At 38.9% G+C, this 22,266-nt stretch overlaps 1 protein-coding gene across 4 annotated transcripts in view; it reads left to right on the forward strand.

Annotated features, from left to right (window-relative positions):
• MTHFD1L (methylenetetrahydrofolate dehydrogenase (NADP+ dependent) 1 like) overlaps positions 1-22,266 on the forward strand; it is a 134,922-nt gene that overhangs the window by 62,407 nt on the left and 50,249 nt on the right. For all 4 annotated transcript variants that reach the window (XM_015858104.2, XM_015858105.2, XM_015858106.2 and 1 more), the window contains 4 exons: positions 13,305-13,444; positions 15,040-15,081; positions 16,010-16,110; positions 16,518-16,695. In XM_015858104.2, coding sequence (XP_015713590.1) covers positions 13,305-13,444; positions 15,040-15,081; positions 16,010-16,110; positions 16,518-16,695 — 461 coding nt within the window. The remainder of the gene's footprint in view (positions 1-13,304; positions 13,445-15,039; positions 15,082-16,009; positions 16,111-16,517; positions 16,696-22,266) is intronic.

Below are 22,266 nucleotides of genomic sequence, written 5' to 3' on the forward strand. Positions count from 1 at the left end.
TTTGGAGTTGCTTTCTTTTCTGCTGCTAAAGAGTGTATCCCATTTCACTCTGTGTTACAGAGGATGCTGTGTTAGGCAAGGTTGGGTCTGATGATGTCTTTACCAGTACAATGTGACAAGAAGGCAAGGAGGGTTTTTGCAAATGGTTGGTGCTGTTTCTTTAGTTGGCCCCACTTTTTGAATGGTGTAATGGTCATGTATCATAATGGTGTAGTTAGGTAGAAGCAGTAAATTTTTAAAAGCTAAATAATTGACTCTTTATTGCACTAGTGCTCTTGTTAGAGTAAACTGATGGTGCTAGCTGCTTTAACTATCTGCCCAATACATACAAAGTTGTATTTCAAAAGGTATCCATTTTATGTACTCCTGGAGTAGACTTTATATAACAAGTTTACAAGCCACTTTACGAAAATAGTATGTGTTTAATATGCTAAGTGAATAATCTTCGGTAGGCTTTTGAACATCATAAAATACTTCAATCTTTTTTCTTACTAGTAGTCTTTTTCCAAAAAAGGAAATAAAGCCCAAATACTTTTGTTAAGAGTCTTTTGGCACAAGTACAACATGTGATATATTACATTTAAACCTTCAGTTCAGAGATTTATTTTTAACATTTTTGTTGCTGCCGCTAGAAGGAGGATCTATGCTGTGGCCCTTCAATTTTTATGTTTCCATCTACTTTTTACATTGTGTCATTCCATCTCTGACTTTTCTTCAGTCCTTACTTCACAAGAAACAAAATATCTTACTTCACAAGAAACAAAATATCATGCCACTACATTCAAGTGTTTTTCTGCTTGAATGAATATGTTTTTTAGTTTAAGTGTGTTAAAGCAAAGCTAATGTTTCCTGATATGAGGTGCTTGACATCATTATCAGAGTGGGTGTTACTGACCTGCTCTGATACATGTGTGTGCTACATACCAGATAAGGGGCATTCAGAACTTTACAGTGTTTTCTCTGGCCCTATTCAGAGTGCAGCTACCCAAACAGATGTGTGAGCACAGTGGGTTCTGTGAAAGAACGTAATGCCAAGGCTACAAGGCTCAAAGGTCCTCATCTAAGTTGCACAAGGCATAGTGGTACCACAATCTGCAAATGAAGTGATCTTTACTCCTAGAAGATATGTAGGAACACCTGTCCTTGGGCCTTGAGTTGTCTTTCTTGCTCAGTAACAGACAAGGAGAGAACTGTCCAGTGTGGAGCATGTCACCTCTGGCACATGTTCAGTGAGCTCTGGCAGTGACTGATCTTGTGGCCAAGGTACTGTTATGCATGTCATGATACATTGGCAGCTCCATCCTGGACCTAAGGCTTTGTGGCTCTGGGTATGTAATCTCAGCCTCTGTGCCTGCATATATAATCCTATTCTTTCTGGTTTTAGTTTATAAACTTCCTTGGGATGGGGGGCAGAACTATCTCACTGTTGCTTATGGGAAGATGCCAAGTGGAAGATTCCAAGCACTATGATAATAGGAACTTTTCAGGTGATAGGGCTTTTGCAGAGCCGTGGCAGCTGACTCAACATAAACGTGCATCAGGAGTTCACTGAGAAGCTGACATAGTATTTTAATGGTGTGTGTGCTTTACACTTTTCTCCACCAATCACATTCATAAATTAAAAATATGGCTTGTATAACTGCTGTGGCCTATCCATTATTATTTGTCCTAGAACTGTTCTCTCAAGGTGAAAATAGATAGGAAAGGACTGTTATTCATTCAGAAAGTAGATGGAAAACTCAGTTCCTAGTAAATGAAATACTGTTCTACTGAGGAGAAACTGATGACTTTGCAACTTCTGCGCTGTTGTCTCCCCTTTTCTTCCCTTCTCAAGCTGGCAATCTCACTTGAAAACTCTCAACTTCTAAGAAGCAAATAAGCGGCTCTTTGATCTTCTGTTACCTGCTGGTTGTATTGCTTTTATTTATAAGAAGAGAAGTGCCAGAGGTTAAAAAATGCAAACAGTAAAACATCGTATCTGTAAAGAAATTCTCTTAATTCATCACTTAACAAAGGAAATAAAGGCAGGCTCCCTAGCTAACAGAATTATTTTTGCTTAGGGTTATTTGGCAGAAAATCCATCATTCTCTCTCTCTCCATTTATGAGTATTTCATATTGGCTTATACCCTTTAGCAAGGGTCAGCAGGGCATAATATACACAGAGAGTTCAAGTCCCATTTCAAAGACTGAATTTTAATTTTAGTGGATGGTTTATTTTTAATACCTTTTGAAAATTAAAGCTGTTTATTAGATTTTTGTTTGTTTGTTTTAATGACTTTTTGATACTGAAATCTATTGTTCTTATGGACTAGTTGAATAGGAATCAGGTTTGCTCAGATGTTTCCATCATGTCAGTCTAACCCTCTTTTTTTTCTTTCTGATTTATTTTCTGAGGCAAAAAGGGATTTGTTTTCTGAGAGCTTTTATAATTAAATAATTAACAATGTACAAATATGAAGGGGGAAATGTTTATTTGTGTGTGTATTTTGTGAACTTAACTTTCAAGGCTCCAGAAAAATCAATGCAAATGTGAAACTTGATAAGAACGTAAGTGTGTATTTCCATTTTTGATTATGGCAGTTTAGTTGGCAGCATTTCAATATAACCTACTACATGTTTCTATTTAACAGCATTGCTTTTCTTTTTTTCCATATGCGTGTGCACACGAAGTGTTCAGTTAATATGCATTTCAGAAAGAACTTTTGGAGCAGAACTCAGAAATGGTTTTTCTTTTCTAGTTCTGTGCTACCCTTTGTACCAGCCCAAATGAAATAATATGAGGTCTGGGGAAAGGAATCAGATATCTCTTCAGATGATCCTGGACAAAAAATGCACATTAAATTTTATTTGCAGGTGTTTTGTTTTGCCTCATGATTTTTATGAAGTAGTTTATGATGAGAGGCAATACAGAAAGAAATAAGGTGATTCTTATTTTTAGTATTCAATCAACAAGCTATGTTATTCTATGCTGAGAATTTCTAAATAGTTTTAATTGAAAGCATTGTTTTTCTTTGAAAACAGATACCTGGCTTGCTTACACATCTGATTCTATGCCTTAAAAGAAAGAGCACTAAAAATATCATACATTCCTTCCTAGGAAAAATTATTTTTAAACCATTTCTAAATATTTAATTAGATTGCATACAATACTAGGCTATATATGCCTAGTATGATTTGTTAATGGGAAGAGTGTTGATTTGGTATATAGCCAGAGTGCTTTTGAAGGTCAGATATTGACAGCATTTGAAAGCATGTGGCATCTGTTCTCTGCTTATATGAAGTATCCTAGATGGTGTATCAGTTTGCTGCTCTGACCTTTTCATTATGGATATTTTAGTTTTTCAGTTTTATGTAAATACTATGTAACTAACTTGATTTGATGGAGAGAATAGATTGGATTCAAATGCAGGATGAGAAAATGTGGGTTACAACTATTTTTAAACTTTGGGCAGCCTATCTTTATATGCTGAGTCTTTCTGTAGATCTCTTTGTACTTATTTTCTGTCTTGTCAGCTTTATTGAAGCTGACAAACTCAAACTTCTCAACTTTGCTTCCTTCAGTAATAAGACCCATGCTTGAAATGTATCTCCAGCTCTGACTACAACCTCTAAGTGAGAATGAAGCATCAGGGATGAAGCAGATGCTTTACATGCGTGAGGATGTTGCATCTACTACATCTCAAGCAGAGCTCCCAAGAGGCTGAATAACAGCTTCATAAATCAAGGGCTGCAAGTTGAGCTTTTTCTGCAGCCAATTAGAAATTCAGTGTAGGACTGGGGGCCCTTTGCTTGCACAAGCAGTGAAAAAGCACAAAAATATGGGGGAGGGCTGAGTATAAAAGAGCAGCTGGAATGACAAGATGATGGGCAATTAAGAAGAGGAACTGAAAAAATATGTATATTAATAAATTACAATGCTCACCAAAGGAGGATCCAGAGGTAATGTACAAATATTTCAAAAACAATAATGGGTAGGTTGCAATGGGAATTTTGTTGCCTTGATTATATGAATTGTGATTAAGTAGAGAAATTAACATTAGACATTAAACAAATGGATTAGCTGTGAGCAACTGAAAGGATTTGACTTGTAAACTAGTAGAATTATGGTTTATCCAAACCATAATTTTTTTTGTTGAGTTTTTTTGTTACTGTTTTGTTGTTGTTTTTTTGTTGGTTTCCATTGGGATATCTACATGGGAACATTCTTATCCACTTGGGATTTGTTGGTGTGTGACCTTAGTACTGTCACTCTCCTCAGTCTGTGACTCCTTCTATAAGATAGATTACATGCATACACACACATATGGTTCAACAGGCGCAATTACTTTCCATGGCAATTTTAACCAGCTGAGTCCGTTTCCTTCATCTAGAAATTCTAGGAAAAACAAATGATTATTAATGTATGACACAATCCATCAATCTTAGACTTGGAGGAGAGATTCAAATGCTGGTCTTGTACAATTTATTTTAAAAACTTCGGAAATTAAAACCAAGCTAGTGCCTATCAGCAAAAGATGTAGGAAGGGTTACTTCTGAAAAGCTTCCGTGGCTTCTAGAATTGCTTCTGCTGCATTTATCATGAATGTGAATATTTCACAAAACTTTTGCAGCACAGTGGGCTTACATCACTGGTACTTTACTCTCATCTGCTCCTTTCTGGCTTGTGTTGCATCTTCTCACTGCCAGACGTTTTTTTTCCCATCTCCTAGATAGTAATAAAAGTATGTGGTGCTTTATCTCTTTGAAAAATCATTCCAGTACCTTGAATTGTGTATGTGTTTGAAACACGTATTACGCACTTGATATAGTTTCCACCAGCAAAGAGCTTTTCTACTGAGTTCTTCATGTGGCTTTCTGTAGTAACTTAAAAGCCCTCACACTGGATGTTTCACTGGGTGATCTTTTCACCAAGACAAACTGCTGGAAGATGGCCCTCTTCATGAATTTCTGAACCATGGCTCAGTGGTTTTGGCAAGAACAGTGTTGAAGGCATCCCATCCCAGGCCTGTCACAAGGGGAAGAAGTTCTGTGTTCTAGCAGAGGTTAAGTGGAATAAAAAAACCCCACCAAACTAGCTGCTCTTCCTAGGCGGAGGATTCACTGCATGTGTGTACTGAAAAAGATAACATTCAAGTCACTGACACAATCATTACAGAAAACAGTCACTCCTGGGATCTTTGAAAAGCAGAGTGAGTAAAATGCGAGCTTTAGTAAGGAATCTAGGGGACTTGGAGGAGCTGTAGTGAAGTAGCCCAGGGCAAATAGTTGCATGTCTTATAAGGTAGGTTTACACTGAAATGATTGATGATTTGGTGCGTAGCATGCTTCGGGTGATTGCACCTACTGACAGCAGCATTGATCATTCTGATCTGGCTGTGTTCTTTGTTGTGTGGCATCCGCGCTGCAGACACCACTCCCCACTGTCCCTGCGCAGGCACGTTTAGTTTAGCACCAGGATGAGGAGGAGCATATGTTGGCAGGTGAGGTAATTGCCTGACCCTGACACACCTAGAAGGAACTTGGAAGTGTGGCAGTGGTTAGTTAAGTGGATTTTGTCTCCAAATTGTAACAGGCTTTGAGGATTCCTTGAGTAGCTGCAAAATGGTGTGTATTCAGACTTTGCTGCCTTGATCATCACTCACTGTCTGATTGTTTTCTAAACAGCAACATAAACGTGCATAATCTTCCAAGCCATATGCTGAAGTGTCATGCTATCTAGAGAATAAGCTCTTTTTCTTCCCCTCTGTCCTGCTTTATGAATCAGCGCAATGTTAGTGCTAGGACAGGTGTTAATCCATGGCCCTTTGAAATGGGTAGAACGCTTCCAGGGAGATCTTCAGGCTCTCTGCCCACCTCTTGAAGTTTTCCTGATGCTTATAACGTGGGTCATGTTCCAAGTATGTTTTCTGCAGCTCTTCCTGGGGGAGCAGGAGGAGCCAAAATCTTCAACAGAGAGCAGATGATGAGAGAGATATTTGGGGCTGGAGTTTCAACCAAATGTGTCTTTTAAAAGTGAGAGTAGATGGAAGTCTTGTGATAGGATACACAGGGAAACAGTCCAGCTGTGATAAAACTTTGGGTAGTACTGCAGGTGATATAAGTTAATGCACTTCTTGCAGCTTGGGAATTGTTAAAGAATGGTCTTAAATGAAGATCCATCAGCGCTGCTGTTAATTATTCCTTCTATGCAACTCGAAATTAAAGAAAAAAAGAAGTGGTGAGGTTTTAATTTTGTAATTACCAAAAGGCTAATAATTCTCTGCCAAAGGCCATGATGATCTCTTAAGGATGAGATAATGTAATTACATTATTCCTATGTCATTAATTGTGTTCCATTTTAGAAACATGGTCATCTGTCTTATGAGCTAAAGGATACTGTTACCTCAAGAGAAACGTGTTATGAATGGTGAAAGGCCGCAACCTGAAAATCACAGTTGTTTTGTTTGAATTTGTCTGGATCATACTGTCACATTCATGACTGAGAAAAATGAAGGAGATTAGGAAAGGGGGAATTGTTTAAATTTGGTAAATGTATTCAGTATGAATTCAATAGCACCTATGTAGGAGCCAATACAACCAATGAAAAATGGGTCTTTGTGTGACTATAGGACACAGGAGTTAAGAAAAAGTGGGTGTGAAACCCACCAGACTTAGCAGAGGGACTCGGAGAAACGTGAAGCCACATGCAGCTCTCTATATTTATATTAGAATGAATTGTTTGTGGTTATAAGACATCTTCAACTTCTTTTTAATCTCCAGTAATAAATCCAAATAATGAGCTCGTTACTAGGGAGCTGTGAGAAGACATCAAATTTAATGTTCAAAATATTAGAGCGTAGTTTGACAAGGTGGCAAGCAACAAATTAACAGTTTGGCACTGTCGAAGTGGGGCTTTCCCTCCCTTCCTTCCCTGGCTTCTGCTGCTTGTTTGAGCATATTCAGACACTTGTCTGGTCTCACATGAGCTGGTTCAACTCCAACCCAGTGGGAAAAGAAACTGTTATGTGTTTTTCTGTTTGTTTGTTTTATGGATAGCAAATTCCAACAGTTTATCTTTCCATTAGATGCGTGCCAACAACCTGTGAGAAGTCCAGACAGTGGGGAGGGGACAAGGGCAGAAGAGTTGAGAGGGAGCAGAAATGCCCCTTTTCAGCAAGACAGAGCACACATTCTGTTCAGCCACTGTGTCAGACCATGCCCTAAATTGGTGTGGTGTAGGTAGGAGTCATTGCCGTTGCACTTCTGTGTATTTTCAAGAGAGGGAGGAGGCATGCAGAGCTGGGAAGATGTGCAGAGCATACTTTATATCACATGGTTCCAATCCTCTTGGTTCCTGGGTTTTCCAGTTTTGATTTTTTGCTCCCTGAATTTCAAATGCAGCATATGCAGCATACGTGTATAAGCAGGCCTGCAAAACCCACAGATGGGAGTTGTATCCTTAATTGTGAGAGAGTCAAGATTTAGGGATTGCCTTTGGCAATCTGGCTTGCAGAAAATAAAGTGAACTTTCTGCTGGTTTTCTGTCTGTAGCCTGGGAATAATCTGCACAAGTTATTATGCGTATTCATTTGTCTAATCATGGGATGCTCTTGGAAAATACTCAGTTAACAGCAAATGGTACTTAAAATGAGTAACCATATGAGATTGTGCTATAGCTTTTAGCTTCTCATTTAATACTGTTCTGCATTTAAATGTTAAGATTTAACATTTTTTGGTAAAAGAAATGTTTCTGCATAGAAGCTCAAAATAGCATGCTAGGGGTCCCAAAGGAATGAACAATTAGCTAAAGAGTATTCCTGGAGCCAAGCACCCTGTGTGGCATTTGCTCTCAGGAAGAAGTGACAGAGTGCTCCAGCCCATTGGGAAAAGTGTATTTTGGAGGAAGGCAGCACAAGTCGAACTGTTATCACCACAGTGTAGGGTGGTGGAGTACTCGAATGTAAATCTTTGTTTTCAGCTGACATATTTTGATTTTGTGGAAAAGTCAAAAGCTTTACAGACTTTTTTTACTCCAGAGAAATTTTTAGCAGCAGAGTTCTCTCTGCCAGAGCCTGAGAATTGCAGCTTGCTGCTAAGTGTGGGGACAGGAGGCAGACAATTCTAGCACCTCTTTCAAGGGCTGTTTCTATGGCAGGACTGCTGTCCATATGCCATTGCAGAGACATCTACACAGAGTCTTGAATGAATGGTAATCTAATATGAACACAACCTCACTGTCATTTCATCTGCTTTCAGAGAGCAAAATTCATTTTGCTCAGGGCTTCTTGCATGGAGCTATCAGATCGTGATGCTTTTCACATGAGATGCCAAAGATCTACTCTGTTTTCTCCCAGGTCTTGCTGAGACAGTGGGCAAAACTACAACATATAACTGTCAGAGCCATGTGAAGCTGTTTTCTTCCTGAAAAATGCTCAGTGCTAATATAGGCACGTGCAGTTTTCTGCTGCATTGGACTTTGCGTCCAGTGGTGGTAGGAACAAGTGTCAGCATAGTATGACATCTGAGAATGCATCAGAAGAAAAATCCACAGGAAAATCAGGGGCAAGGTTTAAGAAAGGGAAAAATATCTCTTCCATTCCAAAATCTGTCATAATAACTTCAGTTCACATCAGAAAAATTGCCAGTCAGAATGAACAGACATCCCTAGCTATACTAACAAAGATATGATATCCTGTTAGATGTCACAGATCATCCTAGTTTATTTTGGCAGTTGCACACCTTGGTATTTTTCACTTAAACAAGAACATATCAGTACAGTACAGTGAGCATGCCTCGAGCTCCAGGTTCACAGTTCATGTGCTTCTGTGACTTTGAACTCTTCTTTTCCTGAGTTTACCAGCAGACATCTGCACCAGAACAGATATGTTTACATGTGGGGAGTAAATGGCAGCGAGCAGCTCAGAGTTTCCATTTCCTTTTACATTGTTCAGGAATTCAGGCTCACGGTTCTTGTCCTAAAGCTTCACCTCATGTATATGCATCTTACTTTGCCCTTTACAGTACAAATGTTTTGTTTTGACACTGATTTGTTGATAGAAATTGCTGACCAGGGAGAAGCTACTTTCACTAGAAATTAGTTATGGTTTACATGAAATTTAATTGTCAGTGAAATAACTTTAAAAAAGGGAAAAATAAAAATTCCAAATTCACTTTCTCTAAGGGTTTTAAGCAGTGTGTAAAAGCAAGTCTAATATAGAACTGCTTTGCGTAGATATAGCACAACACATGTAATTTTTTTTTTGTGGAGAAAAAATTACATATTTTATTAGGCATGACTGTGAAATCTAATTAGCTGCTTAAGCCATGACGCTATTTAAGCTATTGTCATGCATAGGTGATAAAATATTCCCAGATGTGCTCAGCATGGCAGTAATTCCATCAAGAGGTTATGGTAATTACAAACAAGAAACAAAACCATTGGAGTGATTTGTTCATTTGCCTGAATCCTAAAGTGGAATTAGAGACCTCAGCCAACTGTATCAATTGTGCAGAGAGGAAATCCTTGCTGTAACTTTGTGCTGCCCAACAGACTTCATCATCTCTTTTGCCCAGTTCCACCTTAATCAGCCTTTACTTCCCCTTTCATGCCTAGTTTGGATGTTTCAGGTTCTTGCTGTGAATGAAAGATGTGGTCTGTTGGTTACATTGGTAGTTGAACTGGGTCAAATGGATGTGGTTTAAGTGTTCTGTAGAAAGCTCTGTAGCAGTTGTGTGTTGTGTTTTGCATACAGTTACTTTGAATTAATATCTCATGAGTTATTCTGACAGGGGAATGAGCTCAGCTTTTGGTTGCCCTCATGTGCATCTCCTACCAGAAGAAATTACTTGAACTTACTGGAACGTTTCGTTGAATTTATTTCTGATTGAATTTATTTCTGAGGATGTGTAGGTGCGTGTATTAGTTGCTAGACTATCACCTATGGGCTGTGATGAAAAGTAACCTAATGGTAGTGCATTTCCAGTACATGTGATTTTAATTTTTGTCATTCTAATGTTCATTACGATGCTTATGCATTCTATATGACCATGTAGTGAGACAGTCTAAAGAGCTTGTAAAGGCTGAAAATTATGCCCAGAAACTAGTATTTTAGTACTGCCTAGATTGTTGTCTAGGCAGTACTAAAGACTTAGACTTAGTGCAAAGGGAGATTTGCAACAGAAGTCAGGACCTGGGACTGTAACATCCCTGACCTTTGTTGGTTATGTTGCATTGGAATTGCTGTCTCAAGGAAGCACTGACCAGCAAATACCTGTGTTTTTCCTCTGAGCTTGCAGAAGGTGAATCATTTACCTCTCAGCATCCCTGCATTTGTTACAAACACCCTACAGGATGGCAATCTGAGCAGCAAAGCTTTAGGGGGACCTCAGGAGACAGGGCAGTGGGATGCTAATGCTGGGTGGCTGGAGTTTGTTGCATGGTGTGACATGGAGGCTCCAAACCCAGAATTCTACCACTGCAGTTGGTGAGATAACTCTGCTTTTAGTTGGCTGATGTACTTTGAGAAGTACACAGAAGAGACTAAAGACTTTCATTCTTAAAGGTGGTTATAAAATAATTAAAAGTGACAACAAAAAAACAACTCTGTTCAGACATGCAGTAGGAGTTGCATCGTAAACTTCCCTTTAGATTAGGTACATTTTATCAAATCTGTGCTTCTGCTTAGATAGATATTGGTTCCCAAAATCTTCATCAGAACACGCACAAACTGTAATTGCCTCCTCTTGAAAAATCATATACAACAAATGGTAACAGGAACAAAGGAATCCATGTATTACTTTGCACGCCTCTTCTTCCATTTAACATCATTAGCTGTTTTGTCTCATAAACCCTGGATGTAGACCAGCTTGACACTTCCACTTGATGGTCTGTATTTGTTTTTTATTGTTGCTTTAATTTGAAAGCAGGAAGCAGTATGAAAATAATTGTATTAAGTGTTTCAGCACAAAGGTTTTAAAGTATAACAGCTTGGCACGTTATTTCATCTTCTCTCTATTTCTCAGAGGAAATAAAATGGACTAAGCAGTTTTAATCCAGGCAGCTTTTATACTGCATCCTATTTCCTTCCTCACATTTGAGAAAGCACTGACTTTTCTTTCGAAACTGAGAAATCCTATCCACAGTGGTCATTCTGGTCACTTTGCTGAATACCCAAGTTGTGTTCATTTTTCCAGTGCTGGGTTGTTTGCATGCATCAAGTTTAGGCAAGTCTGCATTTTGGCCTCAATACCAGCAGAACATCATGTTATGTATGTAGAGCTAAGCAGATAAGTTGTCTTGGTGTTTGCCGAGGCTTTTGGGGCTGAGTGAAGGGAGTCTACACATCCTTGAAGTGGTAGATGTGCCTTTCTGGTTATCCCTGCTTTTTGCTCTTTGAAAGGTAGGGAGAGGGGAATCCCAAGTCTAAGGAAAATTGGCATTGGAAAAGCTTGTCACGGAAGGGATTAAGTCCCTGGACACTTTGCTTGGAAATGTTAGGAGACTTCTACATGTGTATGCTGGTAACATCTGTAAGAGACAAATTATTTTCCCACCCTCTCAAGTACTTGGTAGTTTATCTGTTGTTTATATTAAAGATGGATTGTGCTTATATATTCCTGACAGAGATCTCATTAATCACTTTGTGCAGTGTAAAAGAATAGAGGAGAAGAATGGAGGTTACTGGAAAGTAGACATGTGATCACTGGCTCTGCTTTAAATACGACTTGTCCTGACATTAGCTTTGTTTCTGTGAATCATTGTGTTTGTGTAACTCCTTTTGTTGTTGTTGCTTCTGTGTTCGATGTGTCTATTTTTTTTCAGGGCTCTTCAAAAAAAAAAAAAAAAAGGTAATATGTTTATTACAGTGCTGTTGGGGAACATAATTGATGAGCTACTGTCTCAAGAGATTTCTTCTCCTGCCATGCCCACTGCTGTTGTTTTCCAGCTCTTGCTTTCTCACCCAGCAGTTTCCTCCCACAGAGCTGAGCTTTGAAGGCCTTTGTGTCAAGCAAAGGGCTGGAAGGGGCTGGTGGTGTGAGGATAAATGCACTAAGGCTTGGGCTTTGAAAAGCCCATCACCTGCCAACAGGGAGACCTTCTTCCACAGCAGCACTGCTTGTCTGGAAGCATCATCCATGGCCCTGCTGAAGGCTTCCAGCCCTAAAGTGATCAGTCATTTGCTTGTGATTCCTTTCAAAGCTTGGGAGTCCAAGCTGCTGGCAAGTGGGAGAGGCTGACAAGGAGCTCACTGAGTTTTGTGTGCTGATTGGGTTTTGGGTTTATGAAGACGTGTTACTGGCCCTCCTTGGAGGGGCTGCAACCGGTCAGGTTCAGGAGCCTCTGGAACACACTACTTTACCACCCTGGCCTGTCTGTTCAAAAGCCCCTTCACACCTTCCAGAAGCATGATTTGATCCCATATACTCAGAGTGTCCTACTGAAAAATAGTTACAGTGGAAATTTTTCAGCCAATAGTAAATCTAATTCCTTGAATTTCTGAATTACTGCATGCTTATGTTTGCCTAATAAGAACAACTTTTGGGGATCTCAAAAGAGGCGGTTGAAGTAATTGATATTGGACAAACTGGAACAAATTGGCTCTGAAGAGATTGTCATTTAATACAGATTACCTTCTATTTTATCTCTGTTTCTACTAAAAATACTTTGCTTGGCATATCCTAATTCTGCACAGATTTTTTCCTGTGTCACACTAAATTAATGTCTGGCAGCTCATTAGTGGAAAGTCTTCTTAGATAATTCACTTTTTAATAATATCTCCAAGACTGAGACATGGCTGTGGATGCTGGTTTGTGTTTGTAATTAAGCATCCATCCCACAGAAGAGAGAGATGACCAAAAGTTCAGTAAATCCAGTGGAGTTTAGATCCATTCATTATGGCAAAAGCATATTTTCAGTGAAATCAAAGGAGAAGAAATAATGTAAGAAAGTCAAATATATGCATTTTCAAACATTTTGAATAAATTTAATTATACAGAGCCATTTTGGTGAGCTAGATGTCTGTTAAAGACTTTGATTTAAACTAAATTGGATTGCTTGTATTTCCCCACCGACTCCCCCCTCCCTGCCATGTGACTATTTTTATGGCATATTGTACGTATCAAGAATAAGAGATTTTATTTCTGAGTTGGGAATAGCTTTTTAATCAGGCTCAGTAATGTAAATAGAGCTCTATTTGAAAGTTTATCCAAAAATGAATACTGGTGTATATTTAAAAGTACTGTATGGTAACGTAGAAGTATCCCCCAGTGTTTAACCAAATGCATGTTTTATGTGTGGTTTTGTTTTGTTTTTAATGTTTAACAGTAACTGAAGCTGGCTTTGGTGCTGACATTGGGATGGAGAAATTCTTCAACATCAAATGCAGAGCTTCTGGCTTGGTTCCCAGTGTGGTTGTACTTGTTGCTACAGTGAGGGCTTTGAAGATGCATGGAGGTGGGCCAAGTGTAAGTTTTGGCACCTTTCTTTGAAGACAAAATCATTGGTAAAGCTTGAAATATGTGAAATATCTTCATTTAAGAAATAATAGGGATAGTTTGCAGAGTGCTAATTACATATAGTCCCCAATTTAGCTCATCATATAGTTGTTGCCTCCAAAGGCAGTGCAAGAATGGAAAGGCATAAATAAAAGAGGAGGAATGTAAGTTCTGAAGAAGTGCTACATCTTTTAAGATAGGGAAGTTTGGTTGTGTGGAGGGAAAAAAAGCTAAAAAATATATATTTGTTTTTCTTTTCCGTGCATATTGAAATAGTGTTTCTAAGTGAAGTAGTCACAAGATGGAAAGTTGGCAGCTAACAAAGAACAAAAAGATAGTTCAGGCTTCAGTACATGAACAGAAATAGGGAATGTTGTTAATGAAGGTTTTGAGATTTCTTTCACTGCAATTGCAGGAACTCATTCTGTCACTTTAGTCTGTTCAGGGGATGCTGAAGAAACTGAAGGAAGTGTGCAGGTGTTTCCCCGGTGTACCCAAAGTCAGCAGTGCATCAGTTTTTGCTCTTTAGCTAAGGCAACACTTGTATAGATTACTAATCCTAGAATTACTCCTGGGTCATATAATTAAACTGCACTCTGCTAGCCAAACAGACAGACACTAAACTCCTAAAAATACTCTTCTCAGTAGCATGGAAGAGAGTGATGCTGCTAGGAAAACAATCTTACTGAGTAAAAATGCTAGAACTACCTTCCCAGCCACAAAACTTTGGACTGCATGGTTGTTCTTATAGTAAATGCTCTCATAGGGTAGAGCTTTTCCTTTTTCAGTCTTTAAAGCTGAAATAATTGTATAACTTTCTATCATTTTAGACCAGTTGTTTCTTTTAAAATAAATATTAAAATAATTTGTCATTATCTTATGCATGGAGGAACATTTCTTGTGCTTTATCACTCAGTCTAGTAAATACATTACTAGAATGTCTTTTTAGTGATCTCTGTTCTTGAACTGTATCTTTAGAGGTATAAAGCTTTCATTTAGTTACATAATACATCATAGAGGGACCGAGAGTGACAAATACTTTAACTTGACCTTAACTGTAAAATGGACCAAGACCTTTGCCTGGGACAAATGTGACCAAGTCCAATCTTATTTGGCTCCAGTCTTACTCTGTATATCCTTTTGCTTCTCAGCAAAATAAATTACTTACATGCAATTTCTTGCTATTGTCAATAATTACAGCACAGCCAGAGAAGATATTCCTCTTCAGATAGTCCGTGTTAGTTATTCCTTTAGCCAGCTGTTGGAAGTTGCTGTCCATTGTCTTTGCATTGCATTGTTAAGAATGTAGAACAGGATTTAACTACATTCTCTAATAAATCTTCTACAACTAGTTGTTGAGTCTTACTGTTTAGATGCAATTTAGTTTTGCTATTCTCCTTGTTTCAGTGTAACTTTTAATAAAATAGAGGCTGCAATCAAGCTGTGACATTTGTGCAATATTTATGCTTTCAGGTGGTACAGAAAATAAGCAAAAGTGCACTTTCGACTGTTTAGAGTTATGATATATTTTATTGAATCTATGATGACCTCGATTACCATTTCAGGTATCTGCTGGTGCCCCTCTGAAAAAAGAATACACAGAAGAGGTAAGAGGAGCTTTTATAAAGCTTTTGGAGAAGCTGAGTGAGTAGTACACAGCCTCGGGTTTGACAATGATGTGCTCTAATACTAATATTCATTAAGTACCTTTAATGAGCACTGCCAGCAATTAAAGCCATTTAAACTTTCCCCACTCGGAGTTGTCCTTGCATGTGCTGTGTGTGTGACTGCATCGAGATTGTACTGAGGAACTGAACCAGCTGGAATATAACTTTTCAGTAAATTTTCCAGGACCATTAAGCTTTCAGACTGATCAGCTCTTAATTCCAGTTCATCACGTGGCCTCAAGCAGCTCTGGCATCCATGGCAGTGCAAGGGCCAAGTGGTGCAGGGGTCAAGGATACTCCCTGAAATTCATGGCAGCTTAGCACTTTCATTAAACAGCGGGTTTAATATGACCTCGGAGGTCACTCTTCAAACAAGAGTGGATTCTTCAGGTTTGTTTTCTTTGTTTCTTAGTTGTCCTCTGCTATTTTAACATTCACACCTTTGTGACCAGTTTTGGCAACACGTGTGTCCATGATATTTCCAGGAATCTCCATCCTTGATCAGAGCCTTTGATCAGAGTAGAAGGGGAAGTGGAATAAGTCTATGTGAACCTGCCCACAGACCATTTTTTGGTATCATTTGTATCAACTGACAGCCAGCCATCAGCTGCACTGTTTTCTCAGGTCCGAGAAAAAGGCAATGCAATCATTTACAAATTTTGGATGCAGCATAGACAATTAAGTCTGATACTTATTAATTTAAGTAAGAATTAATAAGTACCAGAATGTTTTGTCTGGAAGCACTTTACTTGCCCACAACTGACATGATCAGCACTGTTTACATTCAGTTTAATTTATGGAAAATTCTTTGGCTGGGGCTGGCTTGATGTATCTGACCCTTTCCATTACTTTGTATTTAATTGCGTAGAACCTCCAGCTGGTAGCTGATGGCTGCTGCAATCTTCAGAAACAGATCCAGATTACTCAGCTCTTTGGGGTTCCTGTTGTGGTTGCTCTAAATGTCTTCAAGTAAGTCTATTCTTTCATTACTCTTGTAAGTAAATCCACATATCAAATTTCACATTTTTTGCTCTTGATTTGTGAATGAAGCAGTTTTTGTGCTCAGAAAAGCAACTGTTGAAGTATTATAATCATTAATTTCCATCATGAAAATCCTTTGTATCTGTAGATCGTTCTTACGTTTAAAATGACAAAAAGCATATAAAGTTATGGAGGCATCAATGTTCATGTTTATCAGTTACAACAATTTTGATAAGTGTTCTTGAACTGTAAATTCATATGCTGTATGTAAATGTGCTGTGTATATGTAAACTTATTTAAAAATTTGCTGTACAACTGCTGATAAAGAGTAAGGCTAAGTGTATAAGATTATCAAATAGAAACAATTAAACAAAACAGAACTGTTTGGTTGGCAGAACTGACACTCCTGCTGAGGTTGATCTCGTGTGTAAGATTGCAAAGCAGTCTGGAGCATTTGATGCTGTACCCTGCAGTCACTGGTCCGATGGTGGAAGAGGAGCAGTAAAATTAGCTCAAGCTGTGGAAAAGGCAGCCAATCAGAAAAGCAGTTTCAAATATCTCTACAGCTTGGAGGTAAGATTATTTTATTTTAATGAATGAATGCTGCATTGTTATTGGATTTAAAACAGGAATGTTGCAACAAAGCTATCTAGCATGCTTGGAAAGCGGCTTGGCTTGGCTGTGACCTAAACAAAGAGAATGAGCAATCTGCTTCTTGTCTGATCAGTAGTAGAGAATATTTGTAGTGCTTGTCACTTAGTGCATTAAATCGTATTTTGATAAACTTATATCTAGCATGAAAATATATCTGTAGGTAGAACTTCCACAACTATTGTGGGAAACTTCACAAAGATCTTGTATGATGATTTTCCTGACAGTCACCTGTAATTTTACTTACTGTCTCACAGTCATGGGTAGTGCAGCAGTTAGGGTTCACCAGCACCCATCTGCACTCACACAGCACTCAGGTGAACAAGCAGAGTGACTTGATCGTGCTGCTCCCTCCTGCTGGTCAGGACTAGAGCCTACTGGTGCAGTACAGTCCCACACCACATGGGTCTCTCTTGCTGTTGGCATTGGGCCCTCAGCCTGTCCAGCTGTAGCCCTGGCCCCTACCCTGCTCCCACTGCCATCACCAGCACCCAGGATCCTCTGGGTTCGCAGCTCAGCCAGCTGCTGGCACACACTGCTCTACTCCTGCTCTCTTCAAAAATCCCATATTTATTAATTTTATTTTTTTTAAGTTTTACTTGCTCCTAAAGTGCTACTCTTTCTGCATCCCACGAGTCCCATACTTCTGTCACCCCTTTCGTTTGTGAAGTTTCCTGAGGATAGAGTCTCTCCATTGATTCATCTGTGTTGGTTTCACACCAGGGGTGATGGTGGCATATCCTACCCTTTGACTGGTCTTAGGAAATAATTTACTCAGAATGCTCTAATTTTCACTGATTAGGTTTTCTCACTAATTATATCACTACAGTTCCACCTGACATTGATTATTCCTCTGATCCTTGCTTGGGCTTTGTGTTTATAGCTGTTAGATAACCTAACAAAGCATAGTGTGGTTCAGGCTTCAGTTCCAGGTCTGATGGAGATTATGCTCTATCTATGAGCGTTTGTTATTTTAGTCCTCTGCAAAGTAACATCACAAGAAGGTGAGCCTATCAAGAGGGGCAGCTTGCAAGGAAGGACTTTCTGGACCCCTAGTTGCTCTGCTGGATGGATTACCACAATGCAGGCAGAAAGTGTGGAGGGATGTACTGCCTAGGAAGTTGCACAACCAATTTCTTAGGTCCTTCCTGGCTATCCAAATATGGATTGTTTCAAATTTGGTTAGCAAAATAGACTTCACTGGCACCAGGGAAGCTCTTGTCAAATTTCAGATCCTATGCCCCAGATGTCAGTGCTACTTATTTTCTTTAGGAAAATTCTGAGTGCTATGTTTTAACAGCAGAACGTCTGCTTCGTTCCTTTTAAATGGCTGAAAGTTTCTATTTTGATTCTACTTGCCAGAAAAAAAGTTCAGCCAGAGGTAGATATGCCCTACTCTTCTGTCTGTCTCCTTCTTGATACATACCTCATATCTGTTGCACCCATTTTATTTCTTCATCTCTCCCATGATTTTCGCAAGTGTCAGTAATCCAGCCATCTCTTATTAGTGTTAAAAACTGCCTTCATGGAATCAATGGCAGTAACTTGGGATTCTAAGGGCTATGGCATCGATTCAGGGCTTTTTGCCCATGGAGCATTTTTACAGCCAAACTGTACAATGTTTCTGCCTTTCTGAGTATGTCCCTCATGAGATGCACTGGAAACTAAGGATATCATTTTATGATCTTTGAATAATAAAATTTATATATTTTTAAAGTTTAATTCAGAAATACATGTAATACTTTTCCCCACAGGACACTTGTGTTACAGTGATAGCATGTTAGTATTTGATGAATCCCATACTTATGCTCTATGTAACTAAGAACCTGGTGATATGAATGAGTAGAAATGATCAGCAGGGCTGGTCATTGCATCTGTGAAGGAATAAAATAAGATTAATTTCTACTTTAATGTCCTTTCCAGGCACATCTTCTCGTTCCGTCTTGCGTAAGCAGTGTGATTATAGCACAGAATGAATGAATCACATCTTTACATTATTTCAAATTCACATAACTTAACACACGTATTATAAGCCTCAAAAATATGTTGATGGAATTTTATAAAAACATATAAAAATCTTAAAATACTGTAGAAGTCTAAATTCAGGCCAACAAAAACAGTGAAAGGCAAAGTTCGGGCTTCTGTTTCATTCTTACTGGGCAAAGGGTAGGAACTGAAGCAATTGGAGGCAGGAGAATGAAATAGCAGTGCTACTTGTTTTAAGGCAAGGTAGATCATTTACGCACTGTGCTCACAGAGACATGAAAGAAATTGCCTCTTCCCAGTCAGCCTGTCCACATGTTAACTATGGGTGTAATAGGGTTTTTTGATGTTACAATTTGGAGGACTGAATTGTACTGTTCAAAGGGGTACCTATGACAGAAAAGTGAAGAAATAGAAGAGCTTGTAAGATGGGGTTCAGGCATGTTTTCCCTCATCATTGTGCCTAAAAGGGTGTGTAAGAGGAAGCACATAATTCTGGCCCTTTTCAGCAATTGCTTCATCCGTCCAGTTACTTGAATGCTTTCAGGACCTGGTTGCCTCCAGTTTGCTGAGGCTTGCAGTTTTCTTCTCTCCCTTGTGTAATATCAAAGGGGGAAATATTCTGCATAAGACCACTATTACTTCATTCATATCTCTGTCTTTACAAGATTACTCTGGTCTTCTCTTTAGCTATAAATAGAACAACTCCCAGCAGCACAAACTCCTGTTGGAAAAGATAGACACTGTGACAGATTCAAACAGCATTTTGAAGAAGGCATTACCCTGGGTATTTAGAAACAAAACCCTTATTCCCCTATATGTAAAATTGTTTTTACCAGTCAGATTAATGACTGCAGTAAGCTCTACTACTGGTAGTCAGTCTGGCTTCTAATTACAGCATAGTCCAAGTCAACTGAGCACTTTTTGGCTTTTCTCTGAAATGACATGTATCTATTTGTAGTGTTTTGTGTAATTTCCAAATCTATCTGAAAAATAAAAGCTGAAAGGTGTTCACAAATATATATCGTGTGAGAAGAACATCTTTCCTGTATCTCTCAAATAGTGGTTTAAAAAAAAAAAAAAAAGGAAAGAAGAGGATTGGCTTTCTCTTTTTTCTGAATCCGAAGATATGTTTGTACAGTCACACCATGTTCTCCAGAAATGCCCAGGCATGTGCTGAATCAGCAGTTTTGGACAGTGGATACTACACAGTTGTATTGACTCAGAACTCAAGGCTCAACTAAGTGGTCCTGTTGAGCATCATCGCATGCTATCCTTATCAGAGAACTGTGCTAGTCTGGTCATATTTCTCAAAGCATCTCAGTCAATGTTTTTGGTTTAAGCCAAGAGAGCATTGATATCACACCGATGTTTTGGGTGTTGCTGAGTGATGGGAGTGTGCCCAGGGCCAGTGTCTCTGCATGACACAGTGATGTGCAATCCCACTTTTAAGTTACTTATCACATTTTCTTTATTTCTCTAAGAGGGCAAACTTTTGTTTTTTCCCCTACTAGACAATATTTTTACTGATGATAATAGATGAACAAATATTTTTCAGGAGTTGAAATATGAACTGAAGAAGCTTCAAGTGTATTCTGAGGGCAGTATCAAATGCAAGAAGCAACATCTGACAACAACTCTGTTGTTACTTGAGAAGTGGGAGAAAAGGGCAGATACAATATGCCATGTAATCCGTGCAGTACTGGGACTCAGTGTAGTGGGGGGGTTGTTCAGGAGCAAGGATGAGATATTTTATTTGATAGACTTCTGAATTTATGACATTTTAAATTATTATTAGCAGTAGTTGTAATAAGCACCATAGCAGTGTGTGATTTTAATATGGATGTTTCCCCTAGTGAAAACTGTTCCCTCTTATTTTATTGTTGAATTGGTTTCTTACTGAGCTTCTATCTCTAACGTTTGGAAAACGGGTTTATTTTAAAGGCCTCTTGAGTTCTCTGTGAAATAATCTGTGCTTAAAAAAAACATATACATATATTCACGTTACATATGGAAAATATCATATAATCAACTCTCTTATCACTGTTGGCTTCCTTTCTGGGTTCACTTTTCTTGAAGTATGGATCTTTAAGTTGCAGCAGAATGCTATTACTCAAAATAATGTTGTCTGACCCATTAGAAATAAGTTTAGATAACTAAGGCGAGGATAGAAGAGGATGAAAACATATGCATCCTATTCCCAAATTTCTCTGGCTTCAGTGCTTTTTTTTTGGTGAGGGGAGGTGAAAGCAGAGTAGGGGGCTATGTTCTGAGTTATATTCCTTGCTCATGCATGACAGTTGAGGAACCTGCCTTCTTTCACTGTGCAGCACGTTGAAGCTTTTGGAAGGGGAATGCTTGGGACCTCTTCTATTTTCTCTGTGTTGAACTCTCACATGACTGCAGAGAGGCCTGCTCAATCAGGGAAAAATGAAGGCAGGATCAGGAAATCCGGCTAGTCAGGGGGTTGGCATTTTACCTTTAAAAGTTAGACATGGCAAATGACAGATATTATTGAAGAGCCTCAAATCACTGCACATATGCTGCATTGAAAGCTAAATAAAAAATCATAAAAGTCACAAAAGAGAGTGAGAAGAAAGGCTTGTTCCAGTACAAGTGCAGCATGCAGGCTCTTGTCCATGGCTGGTGAAAATGCATAGCTAATGATGGTGACAACTTCGAAAAACAGTGTTTTCTATCTGAGAACTTGGTCCATGAAACACTGTCATTGTGCTCTTTGTTGTAATTCCTATGGAAATAAATAGGAGGCATTACTTTAGAAGTGACCTCTGTATCATCATGGTAATTACTAGATTAATCCGTGGAAGTTGATAACACAAATATTTTGGCTGAGTGCAGTGAGTGGCCTGGCCAAGCTATTGAACAAAGAAGATCTCTGTTATCTTGGGTCCATCTGTGAGCAATGAGGCTGAGTAGCACTTCTGGGAGCGGAATTGAAGCAGTTAACAACTTCATCACTGGTATTTCTCTTCTTCTTCTGTGAGCATAGCAATAACAGGCAAATCTTGATCATTTCAACACCACAGTTTTGCCTGTCTCTGTTGCACTGTGGCAAAATGATGTGGACTTATTTCTTTCTGTCATAGCTTCAGCAGTCAGAGATGGTAGGTCAGTTACAGGGAGCTTAAAAGAAGCATCAAAACAGAGGAAACTGATAGTAGTGCTTGTGTGTGCATTAGCTTCTCTCCCATCCACAACCAACCAATGGGCTTCAATAACAAGAATGAGTTGTGATGCGCTTACTCATTGTTGTTTGAAGAGAAGGGCAGAGTCAAGAAGGACTTGAAAGACTTTGGTTTGAGGACCCTGAGCTCCAGAGAAATGACCTACAGCAGAGTATTTGTCTGTTTGCAAACAAGTTCTCTTTTTAATTCCAATGCAATTAAGTGGTGGGGGAATTATTTTTTTCTCCTACTGATATCTAAGCCATGGAATCCATCCATTATGTGTCTTCTGTTGCACAGGCTCAACATACCTCTGTTCTTTTGT

This window comes from Coturnix japonica, chromosome 3, assembly GCF_001577835.2.
Source record: "Coturnix japonica isolate 7356 chromosome 3, Coturnix japonica 2.1, whole genome shotgun sequence".
NCBI lineage: Eukaryota > Metazoa > Chordata > Aves > Galliformes > Phasianidae > Coturnix > Coturnix japonica.